Source organism: Puma concolor, chromosome D4 (assembly GCF_028749965.1).
Source record: "Puma concolor isolate L17-30 chromosome D4, mPumCon1.1.hap2, whole genome shotgun sequence".
In the NCBI taxonomy this organism is placed as follows: domain Eukaryota; kingdom Metazoa; phylum Chordata; class Mammalia; order Carnivora; family Felidae; genus Puma; species Puma concolor.
The window spans coordinates 56,836,699-56,852,497 of record NC_141679.1 but is presented as its reverse complement, the minus strand read 5'-3'; the positions used below and the strand labels follow the sequence as shown (position 1 = coordinate 56,852,497).

The 15,799-nt window shown below is 38.1% G+C and overlaps 1 protein-coding gene across 4 annotated transcripts in view; it reads left to right on the top strand.

The window, feature by feature from the left end:
- The window catches only part of KIF24 (kinesin family member 24), a 75,401-nt gene that overhangs the window by 2,008 nt on the left and 57,594 nt on the right, over window positions 1–15,799 (top strand). For 3 of the 4 annotated variants that reach the window (XM_086683376.1, XM_086683374.1, XM_086683377.1), the window contains exon 2: window positions 3,680–3,738. The exons of the other annotated variant lie outside the window; for it this stretch is intronic. In XM_086683376.1, the coding sequence (XP_086539502.1) occupies window positions 3,680–3,738 (59 nt within the window). The remainder of the gene's footprint in view (window positions 1–3,679; window positions 3,739–15,799) is intronic. 4 annotated transcript variants of the gene reach the window in all.

The window sequence follows — 15,799 nt, the reverse complement described above, 5'->3', positions numbered from 1 at the left end:
TTTAAAAATGTATGTTTATTTTGAGCGAGAGTAAGCGTGAACGGGGGAGAGACAGAGAGAGAGGGAGGGGGGAGAATCCCAAGCAGGCTCCATGCTCCAGTGCAGAGCCTCATGTGGGGCTCAATCCCTGGACTGTGAGATCATGACCTAAACTGAAATGAAGTGAGCCACCCAGGTGCCCCTGTGGTAAGTTATTCTTAATCCCCTTCACCTATTTCCCCCATCTCCCCACCTACTTCCCCTCTGGTAACCATCAGTTCTCTATAGTTAAGAATCTGTTTTTTTGGTTTGTTGCTTTTTTTTTTCTTCATTTGTTTTGTTTCTTAAATTCCACATATGGGTGAAGTCATATGGTATTTCTCTTTCTCTGATTGACTTATTTCACTTAGCTTTTTATCCTCGGGATCCATCCATGTTGCTTCAGATGGCAAGATTTCTTTTTCTTTATCAGTTCTAGTAGTTCTTTATTTTTAATTTTTTTTAAATGTTTATTTATTTTTGCGAGAGAGAGCATGAGCAGGGAAGGGACAGAGAGAGAGGGAAACACAGAATCTGAAGCAGGCTACAGGCTCTGAGCTGTCAGCACAGAGCCTGACATGAGGCTCAACACAGCGTTCAAACCGTGAGATCATGGCCCGAGCTGAAGTTGGACGCTCAACTGATGGAGCCACCCAGATGCCCCAAGTTTTCATTCTTTTCGATGGCTAATATTTCATTATATATATGTGTGTATGTGTGTGCCTCATCTTCTTTATCTGTTCATCTGTCAATGGACACTTGGGCTGCTTGACTACTGTAAATGATGCTGCAATAATAAAAAAATGCTGCAATAAGTAATGTTGCAGTAAACCTAGGGGTGCATATGTATTTTTGAATTAGTGTTTTCATATTTTTTGGGTAAGTACCCAGTAGTAGAAATACTGGATCATATGGTAATTCTTTTTAATGTTTTGAAGAAGCTTCATAATCTTTTTCACTGTAGTTGTACCGGTTTGCATTCCTACCAACAGTGCACAAGGATTCCTTTTACTCCACATCTTTGCCAACACTTGTTTCTTGTGTTTTTGATTTTAACCATTCTAACAGATGTGAGGGGATAGCTCATTGTGGTTTTGATTTGCATTTCCCTGATGATCAGTGATGTTGAGCATCTTTTCATGTGTCTGTTGGCTATCTGTATGTCTTCTTTGGAGAAATGTCTGTTGTTGTCTAAAAGCAATTGGTTATTTTTTGAAAAAAATTTTAATGTTTATTTATTTTTGAGAGAGACAGAGGGGGAGACACAGAATCTGAAGCAGGCTCCAGGCTCTGAGCTGTCAGCACAGAGCCCAATGTAGGTCTTGAACCCACAAATTGTGAGATCATGACCTGAGTCAAAGTAGGACACTTAACTGACTGAGCCACCCAGGTGCTCCAAGCAATTGGTTATTGATATCAGGTAAACATCACATGTTCAGTCTTCCAAGGACTATACAGCTGAAACTGATAGCTGCCATTTATTGAGCATTTACCCTGTGCAAAGCACTATATCAAGGGCTTTATATAAATATTACATTTTTCTTAGCATAGTACATCAATGTACTGCCCACAGAACATTTCAGTAAAAGCTTTTGGTTTATGTTGTTAATGTAAATCTTTAGTTATTGTATGTTCTAGTGCATGTCCTTGGAGCAAACTAGGGCATGATCCTCTCATCTTCCAGTTTAGGAGAAATAGTTTCTTTGGGCTGCCATTTTATTGTTTGTAAAGTAAGGGGTTGAAGTCTTCTCAGTCCCTTACAGATTAATTCATCAATTAATCCAGTTTCTTGTACTGGCTCAGCAAACCTGTTCATAATTTGTACAGAAAAAAATCCTCAACAAATTTTGTTAAATGAGCAATAGAGTTCCACTTATACTATGAGTGTTGTGGTCATTGTATACTTCCCCAGTTAATGTCTCAAGGATTTTGATGTTCATATCTTATTGAACAAGAAGACTTTTCCATAGGCATAAACTAATAATAGGTAAATAGGTACCATTTGTATTGGAAAAATGCCATTTTCTACCTATATGTCTTTTCCTGTGTAGGAAAAACCTCATTTCTTTCCCTCCTGTCTCCTTTACCACTCATAGAAGACTTCACTTCTGACACTTCTGGCTAAATGTGTGGGGACTTTTCCCCCACCAAGCAATTCTTTGTGACACCAGCTGGGTATCCTATAATTTAACTCAATCTAACTCTATTTGGAGATAGTATCCGATCCCACAAGTTAAGGGCTCAGTCTGACACCCCACTTCAGATGCCAACTGTTAAGTAGTAGGTCCCCAGGTTACCTACAACTTCTGTCAGATTTGGCTACAAATCAGAAGTTCCCATGACTCCCTCCATGGACTCAATTTGCTAGAATGGCTCACAGAACTGAGGGTAACACTTAAGTTTACCAGTTGGGGGCGCCTGGGTGGCTCAGTGGGTTAAGCATCCAACTCTTGATTTCTGCTCAGGTCACGATCTCACGGTTTGTTGGGTTGGGAGCCCCATATTGGGCTCTCCACTGACAGTGTGGAGCTTGCTTGGGATTCATCCTCTCTCTCTCTCTTAAAATAAATAAAAATAAACTTCAAAAAAAAAGTTTATCAGTTTATTAAAGGTTATGATAAAGGTTGTAGATGAACAGCCAGAAGAAGAGATACATAAGACAATGTCTGTGAGGGTCTTGAGCATAGGAGTTTCTGTGCCTATGGAGTTGGGGTGTGTCACCCTCCTGGTGTGAATGTGTTCACCAACCTGGAAACCTACTGAACTCCATACTTTTGGTATATTTATGAAAACTTTGTCAAGCTTATGGCTTGATTTTTTGGGTGGCCAACCCCCACCCAGAGTTGCATCATTAGAACAAAAGATATTCCTAATGCTCTTATCATTTAGGAATTTACCAGGGTCTTAGGAGTTCTGTGCCAGGAACTATGGGCAGAGACCAATATATACTTTATATTATCTAGGTGAAAGATACTAGGACCAAACCACCAAGGCTGTGGTGGTTGGAATGAGGATAGAGGGGGAAAATTTGACAAATATTTACTCTATTAAGTTGGCTGGACCTGTTGATTAGATTTGGGATTAAAGGAGAGGAAAGGAATCTAGGATGCTTCCCAGTTTAGCTCTGAGTCACTGGTTCATGATACTGTCACTCACGTACCCCCACCCCCCTCACCAAAGAAGAGAAAGGTGGAGGGGCAGTTTTGTGGGGAGGTCATGAGTTGATTATTGACAAATAGTTCAGATGCTTAATTATGGAAACATTTTGATAATGATCCCTGAATGTTTTTGCTGCAACTAAAGTTACACTGGAATTCTAGAAGTATCACTTAATAATGCTGTACAGTATTCAGGCCAAAAAAACTCTAGGTGTTTCATCAGCAATGAGGAGCAGTCTTTTAAGTTAGTTACCTTCTTGTGTTGAGATTTGATTGGTTAAAACTAGTGGCATGGAATTGCATAGCCAACATATGAAATAAATCCATATAGTTGTTTTTAATGATCTATGCCTTGGTTCCTTCATTTTAAAAAAGGAAGATGGTGATAATTGCCACTTACCACAAAAAGTCTTGGAAGAATCAGGTAGCACAATTAATTACATATTAATAATTTAGATCCCAGTGAATGGAATTATTGTTTGAATTTTTCTTTGCTTTCTCAGCATCATTCCTTTAGAAATAATTCCTGGTGCCAACAGTTCCCAAAAGGATGTAGCCTTGGGTAAGAGTCTATATCATCTTAGTAATTTATAAAAAACTGATTTAATAATTATTTTTCCAGTGAAACACATGAAGATATATTTTGTCAAAAGTATTTTATAACTGCAAAATGGCAAAAATCTGCAAATGACAACTTACAATTGGATTAGACCAGGATTTTAAAATTAAAGCCCTGATTTTAAACCCAGCAATTGGCTGGGAATTCTTTAAAAATTAAGCCTCTAGGGGCATCTAGGTGGCTCGGTTGAGTGTGCCAACTTCAGCTCAAGTCGTGATCTTGCAGTTCGTGAGTTTGAGCCCCACATCGGGCTCACTGCTGTCAGCCTGTCAGCACAGAGCCTGCTTTGGATCCTCTGTCCCCATCTCTCTGCCCCTTCCCCACTTGCCTTCTCCCAAAAATAAATAAATACTAAAAATTAAGCCTCTATATTTAGAATAATACTTCTACTGTTTTAAGATAACTGGGTTCGACAATTTTGTTATGTTTATTTTTAGGTGATTATTCCCATGGTTTTCACCAAACTTAGAAACTTAAGCTCATAGTGGGGCTTTTGAAAGGAATTGCAGTAATTGCAAAGTATTGGCTATCTAACCATAAACTTGAAATTTATCTTTTTCCAGTGAAAACAGAATCTCTCAAAAACTGCTTTTGGGTATAACTCACATAACTCGTATCCTAAAATCCACCTCTATCTAGCCTTAAGAATTCCATTAAGTGTCATGTATTCTCATTCCTTTGCAGCTGTTGTTTTGAGCAGTTGTTTAATAACACTTGTCTTCTGTTGAGATCACTAGTCTATAGATAGAATAACCCCTAGAGTTTGAAATAACTAACTCCCTTGTTGAGGGAAAAGTGTATATTATATCATCTACCTCTTAATCTTCCAGTGATAATACTGAATTTCTTATGTTCTTAATTAAGGAACTTATGCCTAACATGGAGTATGGAAACATTTTAATGAAAATTGTTTGAGAATACTGGGTTTGTATTGTATACTTAATGGTACGGTGGACCCAGTGACCTTGTTAGCGGTCCCTTAAAAAGTGATCATTGTTAGTGTGTCCTAGAGCTAGATAGGTTGGCGGTTTAGTATGTGAACATACTAAAAGCCATTGAATTCACTTTAAGTGGATGAGTTGTATGCTGTGTGAATTAGATCTCAGTAAAGCTGTTTTATCTATTTTTAAAAGTGGTCATTGTCACAATTTTAGGGGAACTTAGATGAAGAAATATTTCTTGGCAATCAGAAGCTATTTTAGTTCTTTTATTTTCATACTACTTCTATAATAATAATTAGAGTATATAATATGCTCTAATGCCTACTGACCTTCTGATGTAGTTCCCTTACTTTCAGAAACAGCATATTCATTTAAAACATACACAATTGAGTATGTAGAGAGGGGAAAACAGATATTTAAAGAGGCCATGGTGGTTTAGCCTATGAAAGCTGTGTGATCATTGGAGAAGTCAATTATTCAGAGCTAGCTTTAGTTCCCACATAAAATGAAGATGTTGGACCACATACTAGCTCTCAAACGCCCACAGGGCTAACCAGTTAATGTAAATGAATAAAGTTGTTTGGTTGGCATAAAGGAACCAGAAGCAGAGAGACTATGGTGTATAGGATAGTATATGCTCTTCTAATGTTTATTTTTGTTTGTTTATTTATTAGAAAGTATGTGAGCTGTATATGCTCTTCTAAAGAGAGCAGCACAACTCCGTTTTGGTCTGTTATTGCCTTATTTTATTGTAGGCTCAATGTAACTATCTTTTGATTCTCGAGAAAAACAGAAACTGGATTTTTAATTGCTCTTGATTTTTAAATAGTGAAACGAATCCTAAAAAAGTTTTAAACACTATGCAAGCCAAACTGCAAGGTATGAAGGATGAAGGAATCCTTCATAGGCCAAATATTCTAGATTATATCAGCTGTTGACTAAATGACCTCTTTTGACTTGGCTAGCCATAGGACTCCCCCCCCCCCTTTTTTTTTTAAATCGTATAGAAATGCAGTGTGGTGCATACCAAAGAATATGTGTGAAACATATATGTAGGTTATAAAGTATAATACAAAATGAATACAATTCCTAGACCTGACACATCATCTCCCTTTGTTCTCTTCCTGTTCCACATTTCCCTGCTCACTCCTCTGAGGTAACCACTATTCTACATTTTGGGATTAGATGCCTAAATAATACATTGGACTTGCCTGGTTTTGCTTGAGCCTTAAAAACAACATAGTTTTCTAGGATTTGCTTTTCAAGTGATGTTTCTGGGATTTGATAAATTGAGTGTAGTTATAGTTTGTTCTTTTATCACTATTGTATAATATTCCATTGTGTGAATGTATCCACATTTATTTAGTCTCCAGCCAGTAAACATTCAGGTTATTTTCAGCTTTTGGTTCTTGTGAAGAGTGCTGCTATGCACATATTTCTATGTGCCTCCTGAAGCATGTGCAGAAGTTTCGTAGGGTATATACCGAGGAGATGAGTTGCTTGGTTGTATAATATATGAAGACTCAACTTCATAAGATAATGTCAAACTGTTTTTCAGCATAACTGACTTAGCCCCATGATTCTTGACTCTGAAAGTTCTCCATAGCTTTGCCTTCTCTAATTTATTGTATTCTCTTCTTCCATACTTTTTTTTCTCTTGGTGAAGATGACCTGCTTCACTGCCCCCCTATTTTCTTTTTCTCAAGAACTATATGTTCTCTGCCATTTCACTTCATTAAGAACATTTTCTCTAATAAAAAGATAAAAAAGGACTGGAATGCCTGGGTGGCTCAGTCAGTTGAGTTGTCTGACTTCGGCTCAGGTCATGAGCTCGTGGTTCTTGAGTTTGAGCCCCACGTTGGGGTCTGTGCTGACAGCTCAGACCCTGGAGCCTGCTTTGGATTCTGTGTCTCCCTCTCTCTCTGCCCTTCCTTCACTCGTGCTCTCTCTCTCTCTCAAAAATAAATAAACATTAAAAAATTTTTTTAAAGGACTTTAATAGAATAGAATCATATTTAACAATATTATCTTTTCATATTTCATATGTGTAACTTGCTAAAGGAGCCTTTTTAAAAGTTTTTCCATACAGAAATATTTACTGATAATTTAATGGTCATTCAGGCACCTGGGTGGCTCAGTTAAGTGTCTGAAGGTTTCACTGTTCAGGGAATCGAGACCCGTGTCAGGCTCTGTGTTGACAGCATGGAGCCTGCTTGGGATTCTCTGCCTTTCTCACTCTCTGTCTCCCTCAGAAGAAATAAATAAACGTTAAAAAAAATTTAATGGTCATTTAAAGAACTTTGTAAATTATGTTTGTCAGGTTCTGTATAGGATTACATTTAAGTTCTGTTTACTGTGGCTGTGTTTTTTTTAACTGCCTCACAAATGATCTGGATATTTCTGGCACTTATGAGCTCTTAGTTGTTTCAGGAGTTGCTCAGCATAAATAATTTGAAATTTTATTGTTGGGGAGTTTTTTTTTTTTTAATTTGGGAACATGAATTTTTCTGTAATCAATTTGAATACTTTTATTTATTTATTTTTTTAATTTTTTTTTTCAACGTTTATTTATTTTTGGGACAGAGAGAGACAGAGCATGAACGGGGGAGGGGCAGAGAGAGAGGGAGACACAGAATCGGAAACAGGCTCCAGGCTCTGAGCCATCAGCCCAGAGCCTGACGCGGGGCTCGAACTCACGGACCGCGAGATCGTGACCTGGCTGAAGTCGGACGCTTAACCGACTGCACCACCCAGGCGCCCCTGAATACTTTTCTTTTAAAAAGGCTGTGAACACACAAATGTTTTCAGCTACTGTAAAAGCTACCCAAAGCCACATTTTATTTTCCTCTTCACCGTATTTTTTTGGTTTGTTTATTTAGTTATTTTGAGAGAGAGAGAGAGAGCAAAAGGGAAGAGGGGTAGAAGGAGAGGAGGGAGAGCAAGAGTCCTAAGCAGGTTCCACGCTGTCAGCACTGAGCCTGACACAGGACTCATCCAACTAACTGTGAGACGGTGACAGCCAAAATCAAGGGTCAGACGCTTAACCAACTGAGTCACCCAGGCACCCCTTCACTGTATTTTTTATAATAGAAATAAATCATTAATTATTATTATTTAATCATTATAAAAAAAGTATTATTTGATACTATGAAGTCCATGTACAAGTGAGTCAGGCTTTTTTTCTTTTTCTAAACAGGCAGGTTTATTTTATTTAAAATAAATATGGATAGAGTTCCTAAACATCTTAACAAAATGAGGTAGGTTTTGGTTTATCCATTATTAAGTTTATATTGAGTTACTTTTTTTTTTTTTAAATATATTTTGTTTTTAAATAATCTCTACACCCACATGGGGCTCAAACTTACAAAGTTACAACCCAGAGCTCAAGAGTCACATGTTCTATTGACTGAGCTAGTCAAGCGCTGCTGTAATTACTTTTTAAAAACTATGGCCACCACACCCACCTAGAACGTGTTCCTTATGCCCTTCTTTTTTGTTTTTAATTTTTAAAAATGTTTTATTTATTTTTGAGAGAGTGCAAGCAGGGGAGGGTCAGAGAGAGGGGGACAGAGGATCTTAGCAGGGTCTGCACTGACAGCACTGATCCTGATGCAGGGCTCAAATTCTCCAGCTGTGAGATCATGACCTTGAGCTGCAGTTGGATGCACAACTGACTGAGCCCACCCAGGCACCCCTCCTTATGCCTTTTTCATTTATCCAAGTAAAGCTCTTGAGATTTTTGTTCTCTGCTTGAAGAGTCTAAAAAAGTGTTCAGCATGTGCATGTTTTTTTTCAAAGTAGACTTTATGCCCACTGTGGGGCTTGAACTCAGGACCCTGAGATTGAGAGTCACATGCTGTACCAACTGAGCCAGTCAGGCACCCCCAGCATGTGCATTCTTGGCAACTCTTAACCACAGCTCACATTTTTTAAAATTTAATTTAGTTTTATTTTTAAGTAAACTCTCTACCCAACATGGGGCTTTAACTCATGACCTCAAGATCAGGAGTTGCATGCTCTGGGGCGCCTGGGTGGCTCAGTTGGTTGTGTCCGACCTCAGCTCAGGTCATGATCTCGCAGTTTGTGAGTTTGAGCCCCATGTGGGGCTCTGTGCTGACAGCTCAGAGCCTGGAGCCTGCTTCAGATTCTGTGTCTCTCTCCCCTTCTCTGCTAATGCTCTGTGTCTGTCTCTCAATAATAAGCGTTAACAAAAAAAAAAAAAAAAAAAAGTCATACGCCCTACTGTCTAAGCCAGCCAAACACCCCGACAGCTCAAATTTCTATAGAAAATTTCAATACATTTTATCATTTTCTTCTGTGGTTAATTTTGGTTTTGATAACTTTAGAAATGAATGCTTTAGGGGAAGAGCTTTTCCCATTTATTTTTTAACTATTTATTTATTTTTGAATACTTATTTATTTTTGAGAGACAGCATGAGCAGGGGGAGGGGCAGAGAGAGAGGGAGACAGAATCCCAAGCAAGCTCAGTTCTATCAGCGCAGAGCCGGATGCGAGGCTTGAATGCAGGAGTTGTGAGATCATGACCTGAACTGAAACCAAGAATTGGATGCTTAACCAACTGAGCCACTCAGGCGCCCTGCTTTTCCCTTTCAGATGTTAGTGTAACATCTAAAATTTAATGGTATGAGGTTTCTTCTTAGAGTGATAAAAATGTTCTAAAATTGGATTTTGATGATGGTTGTGCAACTCTGAATATACTAAAAAATGTTGAATTGTACTCTTTAAGTGGGTGAGTTTTATGGTATGTGAATTATATCTTAATAAAGTTGTTAGAATTTAATGATGTCCTAGAGGGATTTATTGACCCTTTTTTCCTGTTTCTTTTTTGATAATCAAGTATTTGGGATGTCACATTAATTTGAGAAGCTAAAAATAACTTCTATGCTTTTGAACTTGGACCATTTTCCCCTAGTTTTTCTGATTGGCAAGGAATACATAGATATTACATTTAGGTTTTCTTTTTTATAGTGATCAAAATTTAAAAAAAATTTTTAATATTTACTTATTTTTGAGACAGAACACAACCAGGGTAGGGACAGAGAGAAGGAGACACAGAATCCAAAGCAGGCCTCAGGCTCTGAGCTGTCAGCACAAAGCCCGATGTGGGGCTTGAACCCACGACCACAAACCATGAGATCATGACCTGAGCCAAAGTCGGACACCAAACTGACTGAGCCACCCTGGCGCCCCAGTGATCGAAACTTTTATTAGACATATTGAATAATCTTGACAATTCTACAAGCAGACAACAGTGGATTCTGATATGTTCTTCAAGTTTTTTGAAATTATAATACCTGCCCCTGGGTTAATGTTACTCAGTTGTCTCCCCCTAGAGGTGGAACACAGAACTCTTTTAGCATAAATATTCTATTTACCCATGGGATTGCTTATTTTCTAATAGGTAATATTTTCCCCAAGTCATTGATACTATATGTTTTTCTCAGGTTGACTTTAAAAAATTAGACTGATGGGGCCGCCTGTGTGGCTCAGTTGGTTAGGTGTCTTACTCTTGGTTTTGGCTCAGGTCATGATCTCATGGTTCATTAGATCAGGCCCCACATAGGGCTCTGGGGCTTCTTGCTGCAGTGCAGAGCCTGCCTGGGATCCCCTCTCTCCCTCCCTCTCTGCCCTTCCCCTGCTTGCATGTGTGCTCTCTCTCTCAAAATAAACTTAAAAAAAATTAGACTAATTTAAGCAATTTCTTCTTTTATGTCATCTAGGTCAGTGAAAAAAGACTTAATGAAAACCGGTATTTTAACTTTATTCCAAAGGCCTAAGAAATAAAAATCACACAGTTGAAAATCTCTTATCTGTATATGTTACATGGATTTAAAATAACAATGACACTATGTGATTTTATGTGACATTCTAGAAAATACGAGTCATCTATGAGACAGAAAGCAGGTTAATGGTTACCTTGGGCCCAGGGTGGAAGAGAGGATTGACAGCCAAGGGTGTTTAGGAACTTTCAGTAGGTGATTGATGGGACTGTATTGATTGTATTTTGACTGATATAGTGATTACATGGATATATATTTGTCATAATTCATAGAACTATACTCCTAAAATGGATCTAGTTTATTATATATAAGGAAAGTTGATTAAAAGAAAAATCAAATAAGACCACACATACACATGACGTTTATTTGTATCAAGTATTGATCTTTCAATATATAGCATCATCTAATATTTCCCTGTTGTATATGTAATTAGACATTTATGTTAACTATTTCAGTGGAGAGCAAAGTACTTGTACAATTGTCATTGATGAAATAGTTTGAATAGAAGCCTGCACATAGTATTTTGCAAATATAATATGTCTACTCTAGTAACTCTAATTCCTTACCTTTTGATTCTATGTTACATATTCAGGTTTTGACCAAATAATAGAAATTATCTTGTAACCATGTTAAAAGTCTTCATACAGTGCATCTATTTGTATCTAAGTCAGGTGGCCAACACTTTCTACATGCCAGGCATAGTGACCAGTGCTGAGTAAGAGAGCATGGCCCCATCCTTATGGAGTACTTTATAGTTTTCAAATTAGTTTTACATAAATATCTTACTGCATCCTTTAAGAGAGGGGAATGAAACTCAGAGAAACTGACTTTGTCCAGTTTACGCAGCTAGATGACTGAGTTAATACGATACCAAGTTCAGTTTCAGGCAATTTAGGTGGATAAAGTTACATAGTTCAGGTAGATGAATGGAAAGTTTGAGAGGGTATGTTAAATAGTTGGATCTTATCCACATCCTGGAATGTGAATAAACTTCCTTAATTGTATATAAAGTTACATGTATTCCCCTTCCAGTTGATTTTCTCTAACACCAGGATAAGAAAGTTTGAATTTCTTGGATTTCTTCCAAGACTATTTCTGATTGTTACCCCAACAGCTGAGACCCAGTAGATCCTGGGTGTCACAGGGGAGAACTCTGCATACTTGTGGCATTGAATGTGAGTGGGCCCTACATACAAAAACCTGTCATCTGACCCCATATTGATTTCACTGATTTGCAGGGCATTTTCATGGTGGTGGCAGCTGTGAGCTGAGCTGTGTTGTGCTGCAGCACAGATGCAGGAAGCTGCCAGTCTACTGAGCAGTGTAGATAGTGGGCCTGTCATGGGGGGATGGCAGTGTGGCTGTCTTTGCCACTACTTGTGAAGGAGGCAGAATGGAATAGTGGAAAGAACATGGGACTAGCCATGAGAAGACCTAAGTTCCAATCTTAGAACTGTTACTTGAGAGCTATATTACTATGGGCTATTCTCTGTATCATTCTAGTCTTCTAAGTAAAATGAGGGAGTGATCTGTGCACCACAGATAAATCTCAACATCATTATACTACATGAAAAAAGCTAGATACAAAAAAAGACTGTATTTTATAATCCCATTTATAGAAGACTTCAGAAAATACAAACTAATATATAATGACAGCAGATCAGTGGTTGCCTAGGGCCAGGGGCATAGAAAAGGAAGGAATGCAAAGAGACATGAGGAGTCTTTTGAGAGTAATAAAAATGTTCTGCATTCTTTTTTTTTTTTAAGTTTACTTTTATTTATTTTGGAAGAGAGTAAGCAGGGGAGGGGCAGAGAGAGGGGGAGACAGAATCCTAAGCAGGCTTTGCACCTGCTTAGCATGGAGGCCAATATGGGGCTCGAACTCATGAACCACAAGATCATGACCTGAGCCAAAATCAAGAGCTGGACCCTTAACCAACTGAGCCACCCAGGCACCCTAGACAAATTTCTTAAAATATTGAAATGCTTAATTTACCCAGATTTTGATCTTATATTCCATTTGATTGTTTTACTGCTTCATGGTTATTATATCCTGTCATCTTTATTTACATCCTTATATCACAGTGTGACAAAGGTGTCAGTGGTAAATTCTTAACTCCAATATATTTGGAGCACAAGAAACATGGAAAGAAGTCATGGAAATGACTTGACACCATCCCCTACCCCAATTTTCATCCTGTATTCTATTAATGGTTTTAAATGCTCAAAATCTGTCTTTTTTGTATTGTTTTTGTTTGTTTTTAAATGTTTATTTTTGAGAGAGTAGGGTAGGAGCAGAGAGAGAGAGAGAGGGAGACAGAAGATCTAAAACAGGCTCTGTGCTGACAGAGAGCCCCATGCGGGGCTCAGACTCACAAACCATGAGATCATAACTTGAGCTGAAAACGGAAACTTAACCAACTGAGCCCCCCAGGTATCCCTGCTCAAAATCCTTCTTAATAAATACTTCCAAAAGCCAAAACCAATTGTTAGGAGTTGACATTGAAGTTGAAAATTAACCTAGGGAAAATATTCAGTAACTCAAACATGAAGTAAGTAGCGACCATTCTGGATTAGTTGTGGCTGTATACAGCTATTCCTGATCTCCTTTCCCAAATGCTCAGGCCCTCTGTGCTTAAGACTTGCTGGAAACGCATAATTTTTAGCTGGACATGGGACAATGGGCAGCTACTTCTGAGATGTGTTTCTTGGAGGAAAGCTGATTTTAGGTTTTGGTCAGAAAATAATACAAGATGAAACTGTCAGACATTAATTGAAACACAGAATATATATTTAAAAAACCAAAACATGAGTTAATAGTGAATTTTTAAAAAGCACCCCCCACCCCAAAAAAAGGCAAAACCCAAATCCTAAAGGAACTCATTAGATACCATCCAAAACAACTAAGGCAGGTGTGCCTAGGTGGCTCAGATGGTTAAGTGTCCGACTGTTGGTTTAGGCTCAGGTCATAATTTTATGGTTCGTGGGTTGGAGCCCTGCATGAGGCTCCATGCTGACACTGCGGAGCCTGCTTAGGATTCTCTTTCCCTCTATCTCTGCCCCTCCCCTGCTCACTCTCTATCCCTCTTTTTCTCAAAATAAAATAAATAGACATTAAAAACAAAATAAAATAGGGCATTACTTCTTACTCTGAAAATTAGAAATTAAAAGGAAAGAATACCTTTATTGCTGCCTTCTATGTACAAACTTTACTCTGGATGATCAAATAGCCCTAGTTGTTAACTGAAAGTTTTTCTTTACAAGAAAATTCCACCAACAATGATATATTCTGAAAATTACCATTTTGCAACCCCTAATGAAATAATTGAGGCAGGTAGCAATCATTGGATGAAACTATTGGATTGATTGGCTGATGAGAAAACTTTACAATGAAGGAATCAGCCTGCAAATCTAGCAGACATTTGCATATATTCTGATATGATGGGTTTTTTTTAATTTTTTTTTTTTACATTTATTTATTTTTGAGAAACAGAGTGAGACAAAGCGTGAGCAGGGGAGGGGCAGAGAGAGAAGAAGACACAGAATCCAAAGCAGGCTCTAGGCTCTGAGCAAGCGGTGAGCACAGAGCCTGATGCAGGGCTGAAACCCATGAACTGTGAGATCATGACCTGAGCCAAAGTCAGACGCTCAACCAACTGAGCCACCCAGGTGCCCCCTAATATGATGTATTTTAAAGTGCATAGTAACACCTGTGAAGTATTTTTGCCCAAAATGTAGAACTTGATTCTAATACTGGGTTGTGAGATTAGGCCAAAACACAACAGGACACCTAGTTAAATTTGAATTTCAGATGAATAATGAGTGATTATTATTATTATTTTTTTTATTTTTTAGTATAAGGATGTCACATACTTGGAACATACTTGGTTTCTGCAAAAAGTCATTGGAGTAGAAAGGGAAAAAAGAAATGATGGGGTATTGCTCTGTAAGAAAAAAGATTTAAGAGACATGACAACCAAATGTGTGCACTTTGTTTGGATTCTGAGTTAAACAAAAATATTTTTGTAAAAAGATATTTTTAAAAATATATGTTTAAATACTTTATTGTTGGGAAAACTGGACAGCAACATGCAAATACACAAAAATTAACTCAAAATGGATTAAAGTCTGAAAGTAAGAGCTGAAACCATAAAACTTCTAGGAGAAAACGTAAGTGGTAAGCTCTTTGACACCAGTTCTGGCAATGATTTTTTGGATTTGACACCAAAAGCAAAGGCAACAAAAGCAAAAATAAAGCAGAACTGCATCACACTAAAAAGCTTCTATATGTCAGAAGAAACCATCAATAAAATGAAAAGGCAGCCTACTGAATGGGAGAAAATATTTGTAAATCGTATATCTGATAAAGGGTTAATACCTAGAATATATATATGTAAAAAACCCTAGAACTCAATAGCAAAGTAAATAATCTGAAAACAAAAATAAGCAGAGGATCTGAATAGCCATTTTTCCAAAGACCTACAGATGGCCAACAGGTACATGAAAAGATGCTTAGCATCACTCATCATCAGGAAAATGTAAATCAAAACCACAGTGGGGGGCACCTGAGTGGCTCAGTCGGTTAAGCTTAGGTCATGATCTTGTGGTTTGTGAGTTCTAGCCGTTCATTGGACTCTGTGCTGACAGCTCCGTGCCTGGAGCCTGCTTCGGGTTCTGTGTCTCTCTGTCTGCCCCTCCCCTGCTCGCTCTCTCTCTCTCTCTCTCTCTCTCTCTCTCTCTCTCTCAAAAATAAACATTAAAAAAATTTGGGAGGGGCACCTGGGTGGCTCAGTGGGTTAAGCATCTGACTTCAGCTCAGGTCATTATCTCACGGTCTGTGAGTTCAAGCCCCATCTCGGGCTCTGTGCTGATAGCTCAGAGCCTGGAGCCTGCTTCAGATTCTGTGTCTCCCTCTCTTTCTTTACCTCCCCCACCCACACTGTGTCTCTCTCTCAAAAACAAATACACACTAAAAAAACTAAAATATATTTTTTAAGATATTTTAGCAAAGGAAATAAAGAATAGAAGAAGCAAGTAAGGCAAATTTTGATAATTGAAGAATCTAGGGGTAGTTAATGTGAGGGTTTATGGTACAATTCTATTCACTTTTGGGATATTAGGAATTTTTCGTAATATTTTAAAATGCTGTGGGTAGATTACTGTGCTTGAAATTTGCCAAGCAGTTAGTAGGTGCTTTACAGAATCTGCCTGCTATACGATCCACACACGTAGAGAGTATTTTAATATATCTAATTGTACTGT